This window comes from Myotis brandtii, unplaced genomic scaffold (assembly GCF_000412655.1).
Source record: "Myotis brandtii unplaced genomic scaffold, ASM41265v1 scaffold4, whole genome shotgun sequence".
NCBI lineage: Eukaryota > Metazoa > Chordata > Mammalia > Chiroptera > Vespertilionidae > Myotis > Myotis brandtii.
The window spans coordinates 7,861,152-7,877,771 of NW_005365371.1; the positions used below are offsets into that span (position 1 = coordinate 7,861,152).

Here is a 16,620-nt window from a genome sequence, read left to right on the forward strand (position 1 = left end):
TTTCCTAGTTTATAAAAAAGGCCCAATGATAGGGCCTATTTAAATTATTTCTGTGAGAGTTCAGAGAGATGATCCACATCAAATCTCTCTTATGTGGTAAAAGCTTGGCAATTATTGCCTGTGAATAAAACTCAGGAGAATTTGCCCATTGCTACTGCTCCTAACCATGGGTCTTCGTATCCACATAAATTCTGTCTGAAAGGTAAATCTACCCTACAAGCATGATCACTTCCTGGTCATATAACACACTATAATGTGCATTCTTTTATAAATTAAATTTATTGGAGTGACATTGGTTAATAAGATTATATAGGTTTCAAGTGTACAATTATGTGATATATCATCTGTGTATTGCATCCTGTGCCCACCACCCAAAGTCAAATCTTTTTCATTCATTACCATATATTTGATCCCCTTTAGCCTTTATTACCCCCCACTGGGTAGTCTTAATTTCTTAGACAGTGGTCGGCAAACTGTGGCTCGCGAACCACATGCGGCTCTTTAGCCCCTTGAGTGTGGCTCTTCCACAAAATACTGACTTCTGCTCATGGGCCACAAAGTTTCAATCGCACTGTACATGCGTGCCCACACGTGGTATTTTTTGGAAGAGCCACACTCAAGGGAACAAAGAGCTGCATGTGGCTCGCGAGCCGCAGTTTGCCGACCACTGTCTTAGAACATCAGAAGCAGGTCCTATTCATTCAAACAATTTCACTAAAAGCCAAGTATGTCTGTGCACAAAGAAATGAAGTATTTTTCTGGATACTATGCAGCTAGTTTGGCTGAGGGCCAGGATATCTCTGGGAGGAATGAACTATTTCATTTTAAGGGGCACAGAACAGAAGGGCCCTGGTGCATTAAAAAGCCCTGACTACAGGGATCATAAGATGTGTGCCATGGGATTCCCCTCTCCCTGCTATTCTGTGTCTTCATCTGTAGAGTGAGCCTGGACTTAGATCATCCTGACTAGCTTTTCTGATTCTAAACTCATAAGATTCTAGGATTATCTTCATGTTTGAGATACCGTGAGTTCTGAGTTCTCCAGAATACAGTTGTGAGTTGACTAGTAGGCAGTGTTCATTCCAGGTCTACTTCCCTGGGTAAGAAAGACCAGAGAGTTGTGACTCAGTTTGGTTGACTGTAATCAACAGCCTCTTCATGAACAGAAATCATTAGAAGGGCAAAGAAATAATTTGGTTTTCTGGGAATGCTCATGTTATGATTCCTTCACCCTCACATTTCAATGGCATTCCACACTTAACCAGGGCTTCCTTAGAAGACTAATGATTGATGTGAATTTAAGGACCAAGGAGTCACACATTTTTCTGGAACTAAAGGGTGTCTACACATCTGTCATCTATGAAGCACTGCTATGCACTGTCAGGCCTCAGGCTGACATTGTCTCTTCACTCAGTGCCACTGCCTGCCCAAGGCCCTTATAATGTGTGATGGGTCCTTAAGCGACTTCCATACCATGACCAAGTGCCACCTACTCGAATTCACCATCTCTATTGTTCCATAATTTGGCTTGCTAACATTCTGCTCTCATAATATATCCCCAGACTTAAAGGCCTTCAATGTTTCCCCATTGCCTAAGTCTGTGGTACCCAGGCTTCTCCTATCTGAAGTGGGTGGGGCAAGACAATATGTGGAGATATGCTATTTTAATTTTTGTTTATATTTACACTGGTCTCATTTAAACATTGATTTATAATATAAACAATATATGGAGAGGTACATACATGCAATTTATAAATAATAAATATACATTTATGGAGGTGAGAGTTGTAAATTTTTTACGGATAGGGATATATGATTAAAAGAGTTTGGAGCTTATTGGTTTAAAGCAGGGGTCCTCAAACTATGGCCCGCGGGCCACATGCAAATACAAATATTGTATTTGTTCCCGTTTTGTTTTTTTACTTCAAAATAAGATATGTGCAGTGGCATAGGAATTTGTTCATAGTTTTTTTTTTAAACTATAGTCCGGCCCTCCAAAGGTCTGAGGGACAGTGAACTGGCCCCCTGTTTAAAAAGTTTGAGGACCCCTGGTTTAAAGGATAAGTAAAATTTATATTTGCTTAAGGCAACCTGAGTATTCTGGACACATATTACTCTTATGCTGTCACCTCCAATCACTGAGTAAATCCCTTTATTTCCCCACACCCTGGCCACACCTATCTGCTTGCCCAGTCCCCCTGGGCCACTCCTCCTGCTGATGCTGCCTATTTATTCAAGGTGAAGTCTAGCGTGTTGTTTCATCATCAAAGCTTTTCTCAACTGCCTCTTGTCCCAGAACCCACCATCCCGGGTAAAATTAGCATCCCCGCTCTGTGATGCCAAGGCATTTTGTTGATTCCTATCTGACAGCACTGTTCATGTCCCTGCTGTAATGATTAGCTGTGTATGTGTCTCCCTGAGGAGGCCATGGGTACCTTCGAGGCAGGAATTGCACCTTACTCATCTTTGTACCCAGCACCTAGTGCATGTCAAAAGTCGATAAATGGTGTTTGAGTTATTTTAAAATTTCATGAGAAGAAACTGGGAGGGAGGGGGCTAATGGTATGAGGAATAAAATTGGCTCAGTATAAAAATCCCGGCCTTATCGGCATCGAACACCCCAGCTCAATTTCCCTGCCCTGCTTCCCATGTCTTCTGCTGCTCAGACTGCCTCAGTGAAGAGCATACTGGGGAAAAGCGTGTCCTTTCTTTCCATTTAGCTTTGAGGTAGCACGAAGGTTAAGGATTGCCTGTCTCAAGGTCATTTGATTCCCACTGAAGTTCCAGGCAGCTTGGGGCTTTGGAAACTATGCAGTTTATGAGGGATGTTGCTGTGCTTGTCAGACTGTTCAGTGTGTAGCAGCTGAGGCTGAAGGGATGAAAAAAAATGCATTGAAGGCCAGAGGCATTATATGAAAAGGCTGTAACAGCTTTCTTACAAATGAGGAGCTCCTCTGAAAGTCACAGGTGACAATGAAAAATACTAGATATGACTTATTTCCTTTCTTTCAACATGTGAACACTCCTCACCTATCCTGCGCCTGGCACTGTGTTAGTGGTGGGAGGGAGTGATGAATAATTCAAGCTCCCTGCCCTTGAGGAGCTCTTAGTTCAGTAGCAGAGACCTCCGCATAAGCAGGCAGCTGGAACCCTGTGGGGAGTCCTCTCCTAACCTGTGCCTAGGGAGCTCTGCAGAGGGAGTGATTAAATTTCCCTCAGGGTGTCAGGGAAGGCCCCGTGGAAGAAAGCTGAGCTCAGAAGACTGAAGAGTTCTGGGCTGAGGAGGGAGGCAGCGGTTGTGTTTCAGGGGAAGGAAACTGCATCAGCCAGGGTCTGAAACAAGCATTGGCAAGCTTTCTCTGTCAAGGGCCATTGGTAAATATTTCAGGCCTTGCAGGCTCTAGGGCCTCTGTTGCAACTACTCATCTGGGTTGTAGCATGAAAGTAGCCAATGAGTGAATGAATGGGTCTGGCTGTGTTCCAACAAAACTTTATTTACAAAATTGGCAGGGCCAGGGCTGGCGTTTGCCAACTTCTGGTCTGGAGGAAAACTCTTCAGAGAGCTTCTAATCCTAAGCTTCCTAATCTTTTTAAGTATTAGGATTACTCTGCACTTGCTGTTTCCTGCACTTGGCATGCTCTTCTTTTAGATATGCCTCATGGTTGGCTCCCTCTCCTCATCCAGGTCTCTGTGATGTCATCTTCTAGCTACTCTGTCCATAGTAGCACATGCATCCCCTGTATGCTCCATCTGTTTTAATTGCTTTTGTTTTCATCAAAGCACTTGTATGAAAACCGTGTTATATATGGATTGTTTATCTCTTTACTTACCTACTAGAATGTAAGCCTCCTGGCTTGTTCTTTGTTGTATTCAGTGCTGTGCTGGAGCTGATTATGCTCACTTCTTCTCAGCACCACCTCTGCATTCAGGGATGTCAAGTAGTAGTTTCAACTCTGCAGTGGTAGGTGTGTTTACACCATAGGAATGAGTCTCATGGAAATTGAGTTTTGGCCTTATTTTTTTTTTTTGAGAGCTGATGTAATAGCACACCACTGGTTATCACCTGTACCTAGAGGAATACCCTCCACAAAGCCTAGTGCTCCACAAATACTTGTTTTTTGAATGAAGTGTGCTATTAGTATCTGTTGGTTGAAAAAATAAATATGCTCGGATGGATAGATGCAATTATTAACTGCTTGCAATGATTCCCACAGCTCATCATGGGTAGTTACTGCTCGTGGTATTTGTCACCTTTATTTGATGGATGGAGAGAATGAGGACTCAGGCAGGACAGGACTCTCTCTACTCCACAAAGCAGATTCTGCTAGACCATGGGGACCAGTCTCTTCCTCATGTTCTGTTCCTGCTGGTGCTCCTTTTGGTGTGTCCACTGCAGTCTGCTGAGTGAATGAGGAGCTCAGGCCTGTCTCTTTAACTGAGCAACATGTATTTGTAATGGATTCCCACAGCTCAGTGTGGTTGTAATTTTTGCAGTGTGTTCAAAAGCCCTGAAAATTTCCATCCTCTTTCAAATGTCTTCCTTTATCTTCTTATTTGTCTGGGAATTTGATTTGTGGTATGTAAATGTGCTCTAGTCTCTATCCTTTAGCCAGAAACATATCTGTTTACGAACAACGTCTGATCCTAATAGTCTAATTTTGAAATCTGCAGCAGTTGAGGCCCCAGAAGCACTTGACAAGAATCACATTTAACAGCCTGTGCAGTCTCAGTTCCTTTAAGTGGGTAACATTCCACCTTCAGACTGAGAGCTTATTTGTACACCCAGAGACTGATTAAAAAGCCTCATCAAATTGCTGCACAATTCATGTGTAATAGTTCCAAAAAACTTTGCCTTTTTCGGCTGCCTGGTTAACATCTTTCCAATTCTCTGTCCTAAACGCAAACTAAAACATAGGAAAGTGAGCTTGTACTAGTATTTAGCAGGCTGTCTGGTTTATCCCAATGCTTTTCAAGACTTTGGTCATGCAGATGCCTTAGCCACTGCTGTTCTGACCTGTATTTTTTCTGCTTCCCCATTTGCGCCTGTTAAGTGGTATAGACCCTTCTCTTTCTTTAGACAGCCTGTTCTCTGTTTGCATACAATTTACAGAAAGTTCTCTTTCACCTGCTTTCTTGTAACTTTCATCCTTTGGCCCTAGTTCTATCCCCAGGGAGCCACTTGGGACAAATTGTTTTTTTTTTTCTTACTTCTGCCTGCTCTCAAAAAATAGGGACAGCTCTCAGGTGCCCCGGGTCCTCCCTTCTCTGGGCTACATACACACTGTTCATACAGGCATTCTCCATATGACAGCCTGTAGTCCCCTCTTTATTTGGCTCCCTTTCCTCTGGACATGTTCCAGTTCTGCTAATGTCCTTCTTAAAGTGACTGAACAGTGCTGCAGAATGCCTAGGGCCATACACTTTTGAGCTAGATCTTTCTCTGTCATAACTAGTTCTGTGACCTTGTGTAAGAAGTGTAGCTTTTCTGAGTCTCATTAATGTCATTTGAATAGTGAAAAAAAGTAGCTTGCACATTCAGTTGTTGTGAGTACTAAAGAAAAATGTAGTAAAATCATCAGGGCTGTGTACTAACTAGATATACAGAGTAGATGGGTTCCAAATATGGCCTTTGTTTTCATAATAAGTACTATTAATTCTCTGAGCTTGGTTTCCAGCACACAGTTTAGATCGCTATTATTTATTTTATCTTAGATTGGAGTTTACATGGGGGCATTTTCTTTAAGTTTGGGTGCAATATTATATTTTGCACAGTTTTATATAATGTTTTTTTTTATCACCCTACACTCCAATAACTGATGCACAACCAAGTGCTCCTCCCCTTCCTTCTCCCTTCTTCGCCACGTTATTTCCCCTTAACCTCTCGCTTGCACAAGATATTGGTTATAACTTGACACTCACTTTGGGCCTCAGATTTTCTGTTTTTTAAGTCTTTGATGTTGATTATGGGAGGTATTTTGATGAAGAAAGATAGTGAATTCCAAGGTACTTTTCAATTTCCAATTTGACTCTATTTTCTGCCATCTAGTATTCATCCTGAGATGTGTGATCAGGGCCCCATAGTTCCAACTCTGTTCTGAGTTTACATTATAACCAGGGAACTGCCCCTTGAAACCAGCAGGAATGTCTGGATAGCTGCTTCCAGTCTCAGCTTTTTTAAGTAACTTTGAATTCAAACATTTTGTTGAAATTGCTCTATCATCCTGAGCAGAAGCAGTGATGAATATGAATTCTTAACCTTTTTAAATTTTTTCAACTATAGTTTACATTTAATATAATTTTATATTAGTTTCCAGTGTATATAAGAATGGTTAGACAATTATATAACTTATTAGAGGCCTTGTGCACAAAATTCGTGCAGGCGGGGTCCCCCCTCAGCCCAGCCTGCACCCTCTCACAATCTGAGACCGCTGGCTCCTAACCACTCACCTGCCTGCCTGATCACCCCTAACTGTCCCCCATGCCAGCCTGATAACCCCTAACTGCCTCTGCTTGCCGGCCTGATTGCTCCTAACTGCCCCCCTCTGCCGACCTGGTTGCCCCAAACTGCCACCCCTGCTGGCCTGGTCGCCCCTCACTGCCACCCCTGCTGGCCTGGTCACCCCCAACTGCCTCCCCCGTGCTGGCCTGGTCACCCCTCACTGCTCTCCTCTGCTGGCTTTGTCGACCCTTCCTGCCCCCGCTGCCGGCCTGGTAGCACCACGCAGCCTACTGTTCGGTTGTTGTGTGAGGGTGTTCCAACCAATTTGCATATTCCTCTATTATTAGTATAGATGAAGTGATCACCCAGATAATTATAGTATCCACCTGGCACTATAGATAGTTATTAAAATATTATTGACTATATTTCCTAAGCTGTACTTTATATCCTCATGACTATTTTGTAACAACCAATTTATACTTCTTTTTAAAAAAATATGTTTTTTTTATTGATTTCATAGAGGAAGGGAGAGAGAAAGAAAGATAGAAACATCAACAATGAGGGAGATTTATCATCAATTGGTTCATAGGTTGATGCTCAACCACTGAGACACACTGGCCAGGCCCAATTTGTACTTCTTAATCACTTCACATTTTTCATCCAGCTCTCCCATGTGACAACCATCATTTTGTTTTCTGTATCTATGAGTCTGTTTCTGTTTTGTTTATTTTGTTCTTTAAATGCCACATATGAGTGAAATAATATGTTATTTGTCTTTATCTTTTTTTATTAAATTTATTGGGGTGACATTGGTCAACATATAGGTTTTAGGTATGGGTTTCTATGTTACAAGATCTTTATATTGAACCATGTACACACCACCCAAAATCAATTGTCTTTATCTTTTTGACTTATTTCACTTAGCATAATACTTTCTAGGTCCATTCATGCTGTCCCAAATGGTGAGATTTCATTCTTGTTCATGGTCAAGTAATATTCTATGTACCACTTCTTCTTTATCTATTCATCTATTGATGGACACTTGGGTTGCTTCCATATTGTGGCTATTTTAAACAATGCTGCAATGAACATAGGGGAGCATATATCTTCTCAAATTAGTGTTTTGGTTTTTTTTTTAATATGTATACCCAGAAGTGGAATTGTGGGTCTTAAGGTAATTCTATTTTTAATATTTTGAGGAACCTCCAATTTGCAATCCTACCAACAGTGCAGGAGGATTCCTTTTCTTCACATACTCCAGCTAACACTTATTGCTTGTTGATTTATTGATGATAGCCATTCTGATAGATGTAAGGTGATATTCATTGTGGTTTCAATTTGCATTTCTCTGATGATTAGTGATGTTGAGCATCTTCCATATGTTTTTCATATGTAGGTCTTCTTTAGAGAATTGTCTATTCAGGTCATCTGCTCATTTTTTAAATTGGATTGTTTGATTTTTGATATTGAGTTGTATGAGTTCTTTATGAATTTCAGATATTAACCCCTTATGAGATGTATCATTGGTGAATATCTTCTTTCATTCAGTAGGTTGTGCTTTTGATTTGTTGATGATCTTTACTGTGCAAAGTTTTTTTTTGTTTGTTTGTTTGATGTGGTCCATACTTCATTCAGATTTCCTTAATTTTTACCTATTTTTTTTCTTCTAGTATGAGGATCCCATCCAGAATACCACATTAACATGTTTTCTTAATCTACTCTTGGCTGTGACAACTTCTCAGACTTTCCTTATTCTTGATAATCTTGACAGTTTGGAGGGGTACTGATCAGCTACATTTTAGAAAGTTCTTCAGTTGGAATTTGTTTGATGTTAGACAAAGGCTATGAGATTTTGGAAGGGACATCATAGAGATAAAGTGCCCTTTTCATCACATCATATCAAGGTTACATACTGTCAACATGATTTATGACTGTTCATGTTAACCTCAATTACGTGACTGATATAGTGTTTTTATTTGTCAGATTTCTCCACTGTAAAGCTACTCCCCACCACTCCACCCCCTTTCAATATAGGAAGGAAATCTCTGTGTACAATCAGTCAAAATTTATTTCTTATTCACCTAACTATTCGATGTGGGTATTTATGATGGCTATCTTCTCTCCACCAGTTTTTCAGGGACTCAGAATTCTTCTATTTTGCTATATCCCTTACAGCTTTCTCATCTAAATCCAGGCAGTGTTAAAAGAAAGAAAATTTGGAGGAGAATATTTGCTTTTAAAATCCATGGCCTGAAAAAGACACACATAACTTTCACTTACATTCCATATGACACTCATGCATCTGCCAAACCTATCTGCAAAGGAGGCTGGGACATATGGTCTAGCTGGGTGCCTAAAAAAAGAGGAAATTAATTTGGGAGAAAAGCTAACAGTATTCGCTACATCATTTCAGAGTACAAAAGATAACAAATCAACCCCCTCCTTATAATAATATAGTCATCAATGAATAAAAACAACAACAAAAAAGTAATGGAAAAGCATAGTCTTAGAATCAAGACACTCATAAATTGAAAAAAAAGCTTAAAAAAAATGTATTCCATTGAGCCTATTTATCTTATTTCACTATTGACCTGTGAACATTTGTTGAGAACAGTCACTCTACCTGCATGTAAGCATTTGAGAACCTCTGCCATATATTATGCCTATTCCAGACTCTGCATCTTTCCCAGAGTCTACCATGCTGCTTTTTGCCTCCCTCCATTTTTTTAATGTCTGAAATGTCCTTTCTCTCTCTCTCTCTCTCTCCTTTTTTGGCCTGTGATAATTCTACTCACTTTTTTAGTGACAGATGAGGTGCCTTCATCCAACCTCGAGACAGAATTATTCCCTTGCTCCTTGGTGCGATCATGTCACACTGCTTCTATCCATTATTTAACACCTATCCCACTCTAGCATTATATATCCATATATTCCATGCATTACTTTGGGTGCTCTCTGAGGACAACCAGGTTTTATTAATCTATTAGACCCCTATGAATAATCTGACAAATAAAAAGCATGTTTGGTGAGTGCATCCAGCATACTAGATGTGCCAAAAAATGGTCTCACTTTTGACATCCTTTCTTTAAAATACAACAAAACATATCCCCCCAATTATAAAAGTGATCCTCAGTTATGATCACCATGCCTTTATATAAAAGGTGATCTTGAGCTGAACTTAGAACGGTTGGTAGGGTTTGATAGATGGTAATAAGAGGTAATACAGATACAGACCTGTTAGGTAGGTGATACTGTTTTTATGACACATCCTAGGTTCAGGACATTTGTTCAATGGATGGTCAGCCCTCCTTTGAAACATCTATAGTGCAAGACATTCACTTTCATAGATCATCACATAATTAAAACTCAAACTTGGAGTTTGTTCTGGCTCTGCTCTTGAGCACTGGGGGATGGTATAAAAGCCTAATGCTCATTATCTTGAACAGGAGTAAGCAACCTGAATTCCCAGGGCCCCAACGGTGGGGGAGGGGTGTGGATAGTTTCACTATAGCAAAAGACCTGTTTAATTACAGCTACAGAAGAGGATTATGAAATAAACAATCATTTGCAGGCATTAATGACTCAGCTGCCATACATCTCATAACCAACAAAAACATGAGTTAAAGTGACCGTATCATGCTGAATAGAAACAAAATATGAATTATAAGAGTTGTCCCTTTCCTTCTATCTTTTTATAGCCTCTACTCTTAGCTTTCTGTTTACTTTAATGACTTTACAAACTCAATTACTATTTTATTAAAACAGAAATCAGAAGACAGAGTCTGTTCACAGAATAGTCCTTTTATCTCACACTGTTTCTTTGATTTTGATGGTTGAAAAATTAGACCTTCATTTGTATTTATACTCTTATGGTTATTTTTCAGCTCATACTACCACATATGTTTATTAATTTGAAATTCTCAATGATTGTAGTTAGAATATGAATTATTTTTCCCCTGTGCAGATGTGAGAACTGGTGTTAAATGACTTGCTTAGGACCACTTGACAATTGTGGTTCAAAGCTGGGTCTTCTGACTGCTAAGTGTGCCACAGAAGGACCTGCCTGGCAACCAGTTTGCTTCATAGCAGAGGCACATGTATCCTTTTACTTCCTCTGGTTATGAGAGTGATTCTCACTTATGATCTCCAAGTCTTCAGTGAGGAGGTGATCTTGAACTGAGCCTGGAAAGGTTGGTAAGATATGATAAATGGCAATTGGGGTACAGGATGTTGTTTTTGTAGTGAGGTCAGCTAGCTCCATGCTCTTCCAACATGTCCCTAGTATGTCAGATTGGGTAGGACCCTTGGAATCAACACATTGAAGAGAGCTGGGTCTTCTGACTGCTAAGTGTGCCACAGCAGGACCTGCCTGGCAATCAGTTTGCTTCATAGCAGAGGCACACGTATCCTTTTACTTCCTCTGGTTATGAGAGTGATTCTCACTTATGATCTCCAAGTCTTCAGTGAGGAGGTGATCTTGAACTGAGCCTGGAAAGGTTGGTAAGATATGATAAATGGCAATTGGGGTACAGGATGTTGTTTTTGTAGTGAGGTCAGCTAGCTCCATGCTCTTCCAACATGTCCCTAGTATGTCAGATTGGGTAGGACCCTTGGAATCAACACATTGAAGATGCACGCATTTCTTGATTTCTGCCACCACTCAGGGCAGAGGATTCTAATGCACACAGTCAATAGAGACAGGAGGGACCTAAAGTTCACTTACTTTAACTTTTAGATATTATTGGTGAGGAAATTATGGTCCACAAATTAAATAAATTTAACTTACAATGATAATTATAGTTATAAATCAGTATGGCAAATTTTCAGTTCAGTTCTCTTTTTTTTGCCCTCCTTCCTCATTTCCAAATTTTTAGGCATTTCTTCTGATTCTTAGGATTGCTTTGAACAGGACATGTTTATACTGGCATTGCCTCATTTCCCCAAATATGTGTGATCAAGTCATATGTGCAGAAGTGTAATCATAGACAAATGCTATAGGGAACAGATCTATTCCAAAAGAGTTAAATTCATTGAATCCTTGACTAGAATTCTTATTTAGACCTGAATGTGAATAAATGTGTCCAGTTTAACACACAGTGTCTAGCATATTGCATGACAAAAAAGAGATTCAGAGTGAATATTGGATGAAAAAGTAGGTGAAGGAATGAAGTTGATTGTCAGTTGAAATTCGATGATTGTCCCTTTGAGGATAACATGTTTCCACTTCAGCAATCATATGTTTTCTATCTTTGCCTCAATCATATATTTTCTGTCTTTGCCTTGAGAAGCAGAACTTTTTGTTCTTATTTTTATGAAATAATTAGGGCTACAAATGAACTAGAATAGTCTAATTTTTGCTCAGCACTGACGTAGAGATAAAGATGGTGGTGATGCTATAGAAAATGGATTGTTGCTGGCAGTCAGCACCACAATAAGAACCATTAAATATTTATTTTAGGGGATGTACAAAAATCCAAATGTGGTTTACAAAGTTCAGTTTGATGGTATTCATAGGTAGGGAGTTTTTAAAAGTGAGGACCAACCACTTCAAGTTTGAAATAATTAGAGAAATATGCACAAATTGATTTATTTGGGGGCTGGAAAAATGACTGTAGTCCTGGGTCTCCACTCTGGTCATGTATTTACTGAAGGTGAAATCTGTTTCCACATACTTTCCTGTGACAACTCATGGCCATGGGTTTTGCTCTTTCCTATTGTTCTCATCCAAGCCATTCTTTATGGTTGAACTTGGCCAGCATTTCAAAACCTAGGAGTTTCTGATAGATAGTTGACATTCAGCAGAAACTGAGGTCTTCCAGGAGCCAATTATTACTGCTGGAAGTGTAAGAACTACAGTGGCAGCTTGGTCTAAACAGTGATTCTGGAATGGGAACATAAACTTGCAGTCAGACACTAGATGCATGGGAGAGAGAAGTAATTCACTTTTGAGTATGCCTCTGTATTTTGCTAATCATAATTAACTTTTATTTATTTACATTTGGTTTATTGCTGCATAGTATTATGGTCCTGCCTCTAGAAGGAATAAAAAGTGAAGATATGTTCCTGAAATGCTTCCTTTCCAAATACTTATTTTAATATTTAAGCCTTTGGCATTTATGCATTTACTTAGAAAATGTTTCTGGCAATTTTCAATTGAGCATTTTTATAGACAAAATACCAATTTGAATAATCATTTCTTTTTGTTTTGCAGAACCCCAGCTGAAAGGAATTGTGACAAGGTTATTCAGCCAGCAGGGATATTTCCTGCAGATGCACCCAGATGGTACCATTGACGGGACCAAGGACGAAAACAGCGACTACAGTAAGGAACATTAGATTGTTGCAATCCAATCACAATGAAATGTACAGCCCAGTATTATAGTCTTAAAGCATGGCTGGGCTGCCTTTGAACTATTTACCTACAAGTAAACGGGTGTATTTTCCTTTATTTTTCTTGCTCTGATTCCCTATAGCAAAGAGACAATAAGGGAGAAATGTTATGTACTGAATGAGAAGTTAGGAGGCCTGGAGGAGTTCCAACTGTTTTTCCTTCCACCCCAGTGTTTGTAGTCAGGATGATAAGTATTCATAAAAACAAGTCAGACTTTACAACACAAGACAGTGTTTTCAATCCTAGAACTAAATAGTAAACATGTTAAAATAATTCTTAGAACATCATTTCAGGCAGACAAAAATTACTTCTTAAGATAAACATTGGATACATATGTATATTACATGTTATTTTATTTGGATTGAGAAAATATATATTAACCCTTTTCGGTCAAACCTCGAGGCTGACTCGACAGACCAGGAACTAGGAGCAGGTCCAACATCGAGCAATAAGAACATAAAAAGTTCAACATTCAATCCCGTCAATTAATTTGGACCAGACTGTTTGAATTCCAAAAATAACATTGGACCGCAAAAGGTTAAATATATTAAAATTACATTATGATTTATAGTATATGTGATAATAACAAGATAATTAATATTGGTGGGCCTGAAACTCTGTTTATATTTTTATATAAAATTCCAGATATTAAAATATTATCCTATATAATAAAGAGCTAATATGCAAATGGTCGTCACACCCTCACGCCATCACACTGTAATGGTTCAGACACTCAACACTGGGGAGAGAGGGATGGGGACCAGCCAGGCACAAATGAGCTCGCAAGAGAGGAATGGGGACCAGCAAGGCACAAATGAGCTCATGAGGAGAAATGGAGACCAGCCAGACTGCGGCCCAGGAGAGAGACAAGCTGCACACCCCGCAGTCCTGGGCGCCAACAACTGCACCTGCGCCTGTGGCCTGGGAGATGGACAGTCTGCACACCCCATGGTCCCACTGGTCCCAGGCACCAGCAGCTGTGCCTTGCAGCCTGGGAGAGGGACTAGCTGCCTGCCCAGCGGTCCTGGGTGCCTGTGGCTGCAGTATAGGCAAAGCCGCCCTCCCATGGTTCCTTGCAACTGCGGCTGGCCCAGGTGAAGCTGGCCCAGCTCCTGGGTGCCTGCAACTGGCCAGAGGGAGGGAATCCCAGGTCCTGGGTGCCTGCAACCAGCCAGAGGAGGGAATCCTGGGTCCCAGGTGCGGGGCAAGGCAGAAGTAGTTAGGGGCAATCAGGCCAGCAGGGGAGCAGTTAGGGGCGATCAGGCTGGTAGAGGAGCAGTTAGAGGCGATCAGGCAGGCAGGCAGAGGTGGTTAGGGTTGATCAGGTAGGCAGGCAGGCAAGCAGTTAGGAGCCAGCAGTCCCAGATTTAGTCAGACATCCCGTGAGGGGTCCTGGATTGGAGAGGGTGCAGGCTGGGCTGAGGAACCCCCCCTCTCTGTGCACAACTTTCATGCACTGGGCCTCTAGTCTATAATAATAAAAGTGCAATATGCTAATTAGACCAGACAGCCAAACAACCTTCTGGACATCATTCCAAAGGAAGCTGCGATTGTGGGGGCCAAGGCAGAGGCAGTTAGGGGTGATCAGGCAGGCAGGCAGAGGGGTTAGGGGTGATCAGGCAGGCAGGCAGGCAGAGGTTAGGGGCAATCAGGCAGGCAGTCAGAGGCAGTTAGGGGTGATCAGACAGACAGGTGAATGGTTAGGGGCGATCAGGCAGGCAGGCAGGCAGAGGGGTTAGGGGCGATAAGGCAAGCAGGTGAGTGGTTAGGGACGATGAGGCATGCAGGTAGAGTGGTTAGTGGTGATCAGGGAGATAGGTAGGCGAGTGGTTAGGAGCCAGCAGTCCCAGATTGCGAGAGGGTGCAGGCCGGGCTGAGGGGACCCCCTGCTCCTGTGCATGAGTTTTGTGCACTGGGCCTCTAGTTAATAATATCCTTGGAAATCATTTTTAACTAATTCAACCTTAGAGTTGATAAGTGTAGTAATTCAACAAAATCATCAAGTTTTAATAAAGTATATTTTAATTTTGGAAATATTTTGAATATAAACTTTAGCATAAGGATGCTCACTGTATTATACCTTTCATTTTCTGCATAATGATATGCATATACTGAGGAAAATTTGTGTTCTAAAATTATGTGGGGTGCCATATTCTTTTCTAAAGTTTATCTGTATTCACTACTAGAATTTTACTTTTGAGTGTATAGTAAATATATTTAATTTTTAATTAAGTATATGTCCAATTGAATTTGTCTTCTGATGGATATGATTTTGTGATGAGACTGACAATCTACCAAAACATAAATTGCATAAGGTAATCTAAGAAGGCTGATATTTTATGATGAAGTATATTTTCAATTAAAAATAAAGATTTAAGGAAAGATCTACATTGCCTAAAGTGTGAAAATGCTCTTGTCCACCCCTTCCAAATTATTCTTTGTTCACTTCATATTATACATTACAAAATATGAATTACAGTAAAGAAAAAATCTTATTATAAAGAATTCAATTCCAGTTTTCTTCAAAGTAGTTGATTAGCTTATTGTGGTTTGCATTGTTGGTTTGTGTTTGTGGGGATGCATTCTTTAAATGATTCACATTTTCAACTGAGGACAGAAGAATGAGGATGGTTCACTCTCCATGTAGGATTTCCATTTATTGCATCTGTACAAGAATATGGATTTAGTAAAGCAAGCAATAAGTATAGATGGAAAGAATCAGGGAGATCGCTAAGCTGTGTCACCCATGCTATCTCTGAGGTATCCCTTGATCTCAGTTTATTTTTCTATGAAATGAGGTGACTGGAGAAGGTAACATTAACATCCTCTCTCAGCACTTTCCATCCTGCCTTTAAGAAAAAATATTAAAAAATTAGAAATTGCCCTAACCAGTGGATAGAGCGTCGGCCTGTGGACTGAAGGGTCCCAGGTTCGATTCCGGTCAAGGGCATGTACCTTGGCTGCGAGCACATCCCCAGTAGGGGGTGTGCAGGAGGCAGCTGATCGATGTTTCTCACTCATTGATGTTTCTAACTCTCTATCCCTCTCCCTTCCTCTCTGTAAAAAAGCAATAAAATATATTTAAAAAGAATTAGAAATTGATAGATTCAATCCCCAAGTAAGTCAGGTAACCATAGTCAATTCCATAGGATGCAACTGAAACTCAGATAGTTGCCCTGTGGATGCATGTGATTTATCATGGGATAGAGGTGGAAGGCCGGATGAAAGTGTGGGCTCAGCTAAGACAAATCCTTTCTTCACTCTTGCTAGAAAAATAATTGCAAGTGCTTTCTCTGCTGATGCTGGTTCAATGGCTAGTGTAAATACATGCCTACACAAATACGTTATACACAAATACTTATATGCAGGCTGGGGCCAAAGTAGACTTACAGTTGTTTGTATGGAAAATAATACAGTAATTAATAAATAATGAAAAAAGAATAAACCCTGCGTTTTCCATACTCACAACTGTAAACCAACTTTTGCTCCACCTTATACATATAATAAAAAAAATCTCTCTCTCTCTCTCTCTCTCTCTCTCTCTCTCTCTCTCTCTCATACAAGCATGTGAACACACACATACAATGATTATTCACTGGGTACCAGCTGCTGGACTGAGTGCTGGGTCAGCTCTATGAAGTTGGTATCCAGTACCAGTATTTTGCAGATAGGCCTCTAGTTATATCCTATCTAATAATAGACAAACATGGTAGTTAACCGTAACTCCGACATGCTTCCCATTGACTAATCAGAGCGATATTATGATTAACTGCCAACCAAGATGGCGGC

The 16,620-nt window shown here is 40.4% G+C and overlaps 1 protein-coding gene across 3 annotated transcripts in view; it reads left to right on the forward strand.

Moving 5' to 3' along the window:
• The window catches only part of FGF12 (fibroblast growth factor 12), a 550,024-nt gene that overhangs the window by 324,149 nt on the left and 209,255 nt on the right, over window positions 1-16,620 (forward strand). For all 3 annotated transcript variants that reach the window (XM_005873210.2, XM_005873209.2, XM_005873207.2), the window contains one exon: window positions 12,652-12,762. In XM_005873210.2, the coding sequence (XP_005873272.1) occupies window positions 12,652-12,762 (111 nt within the window). The remainder of the gene's footprint in view (window positions 1-12,651; window positions 12,763-16,620) is intronic.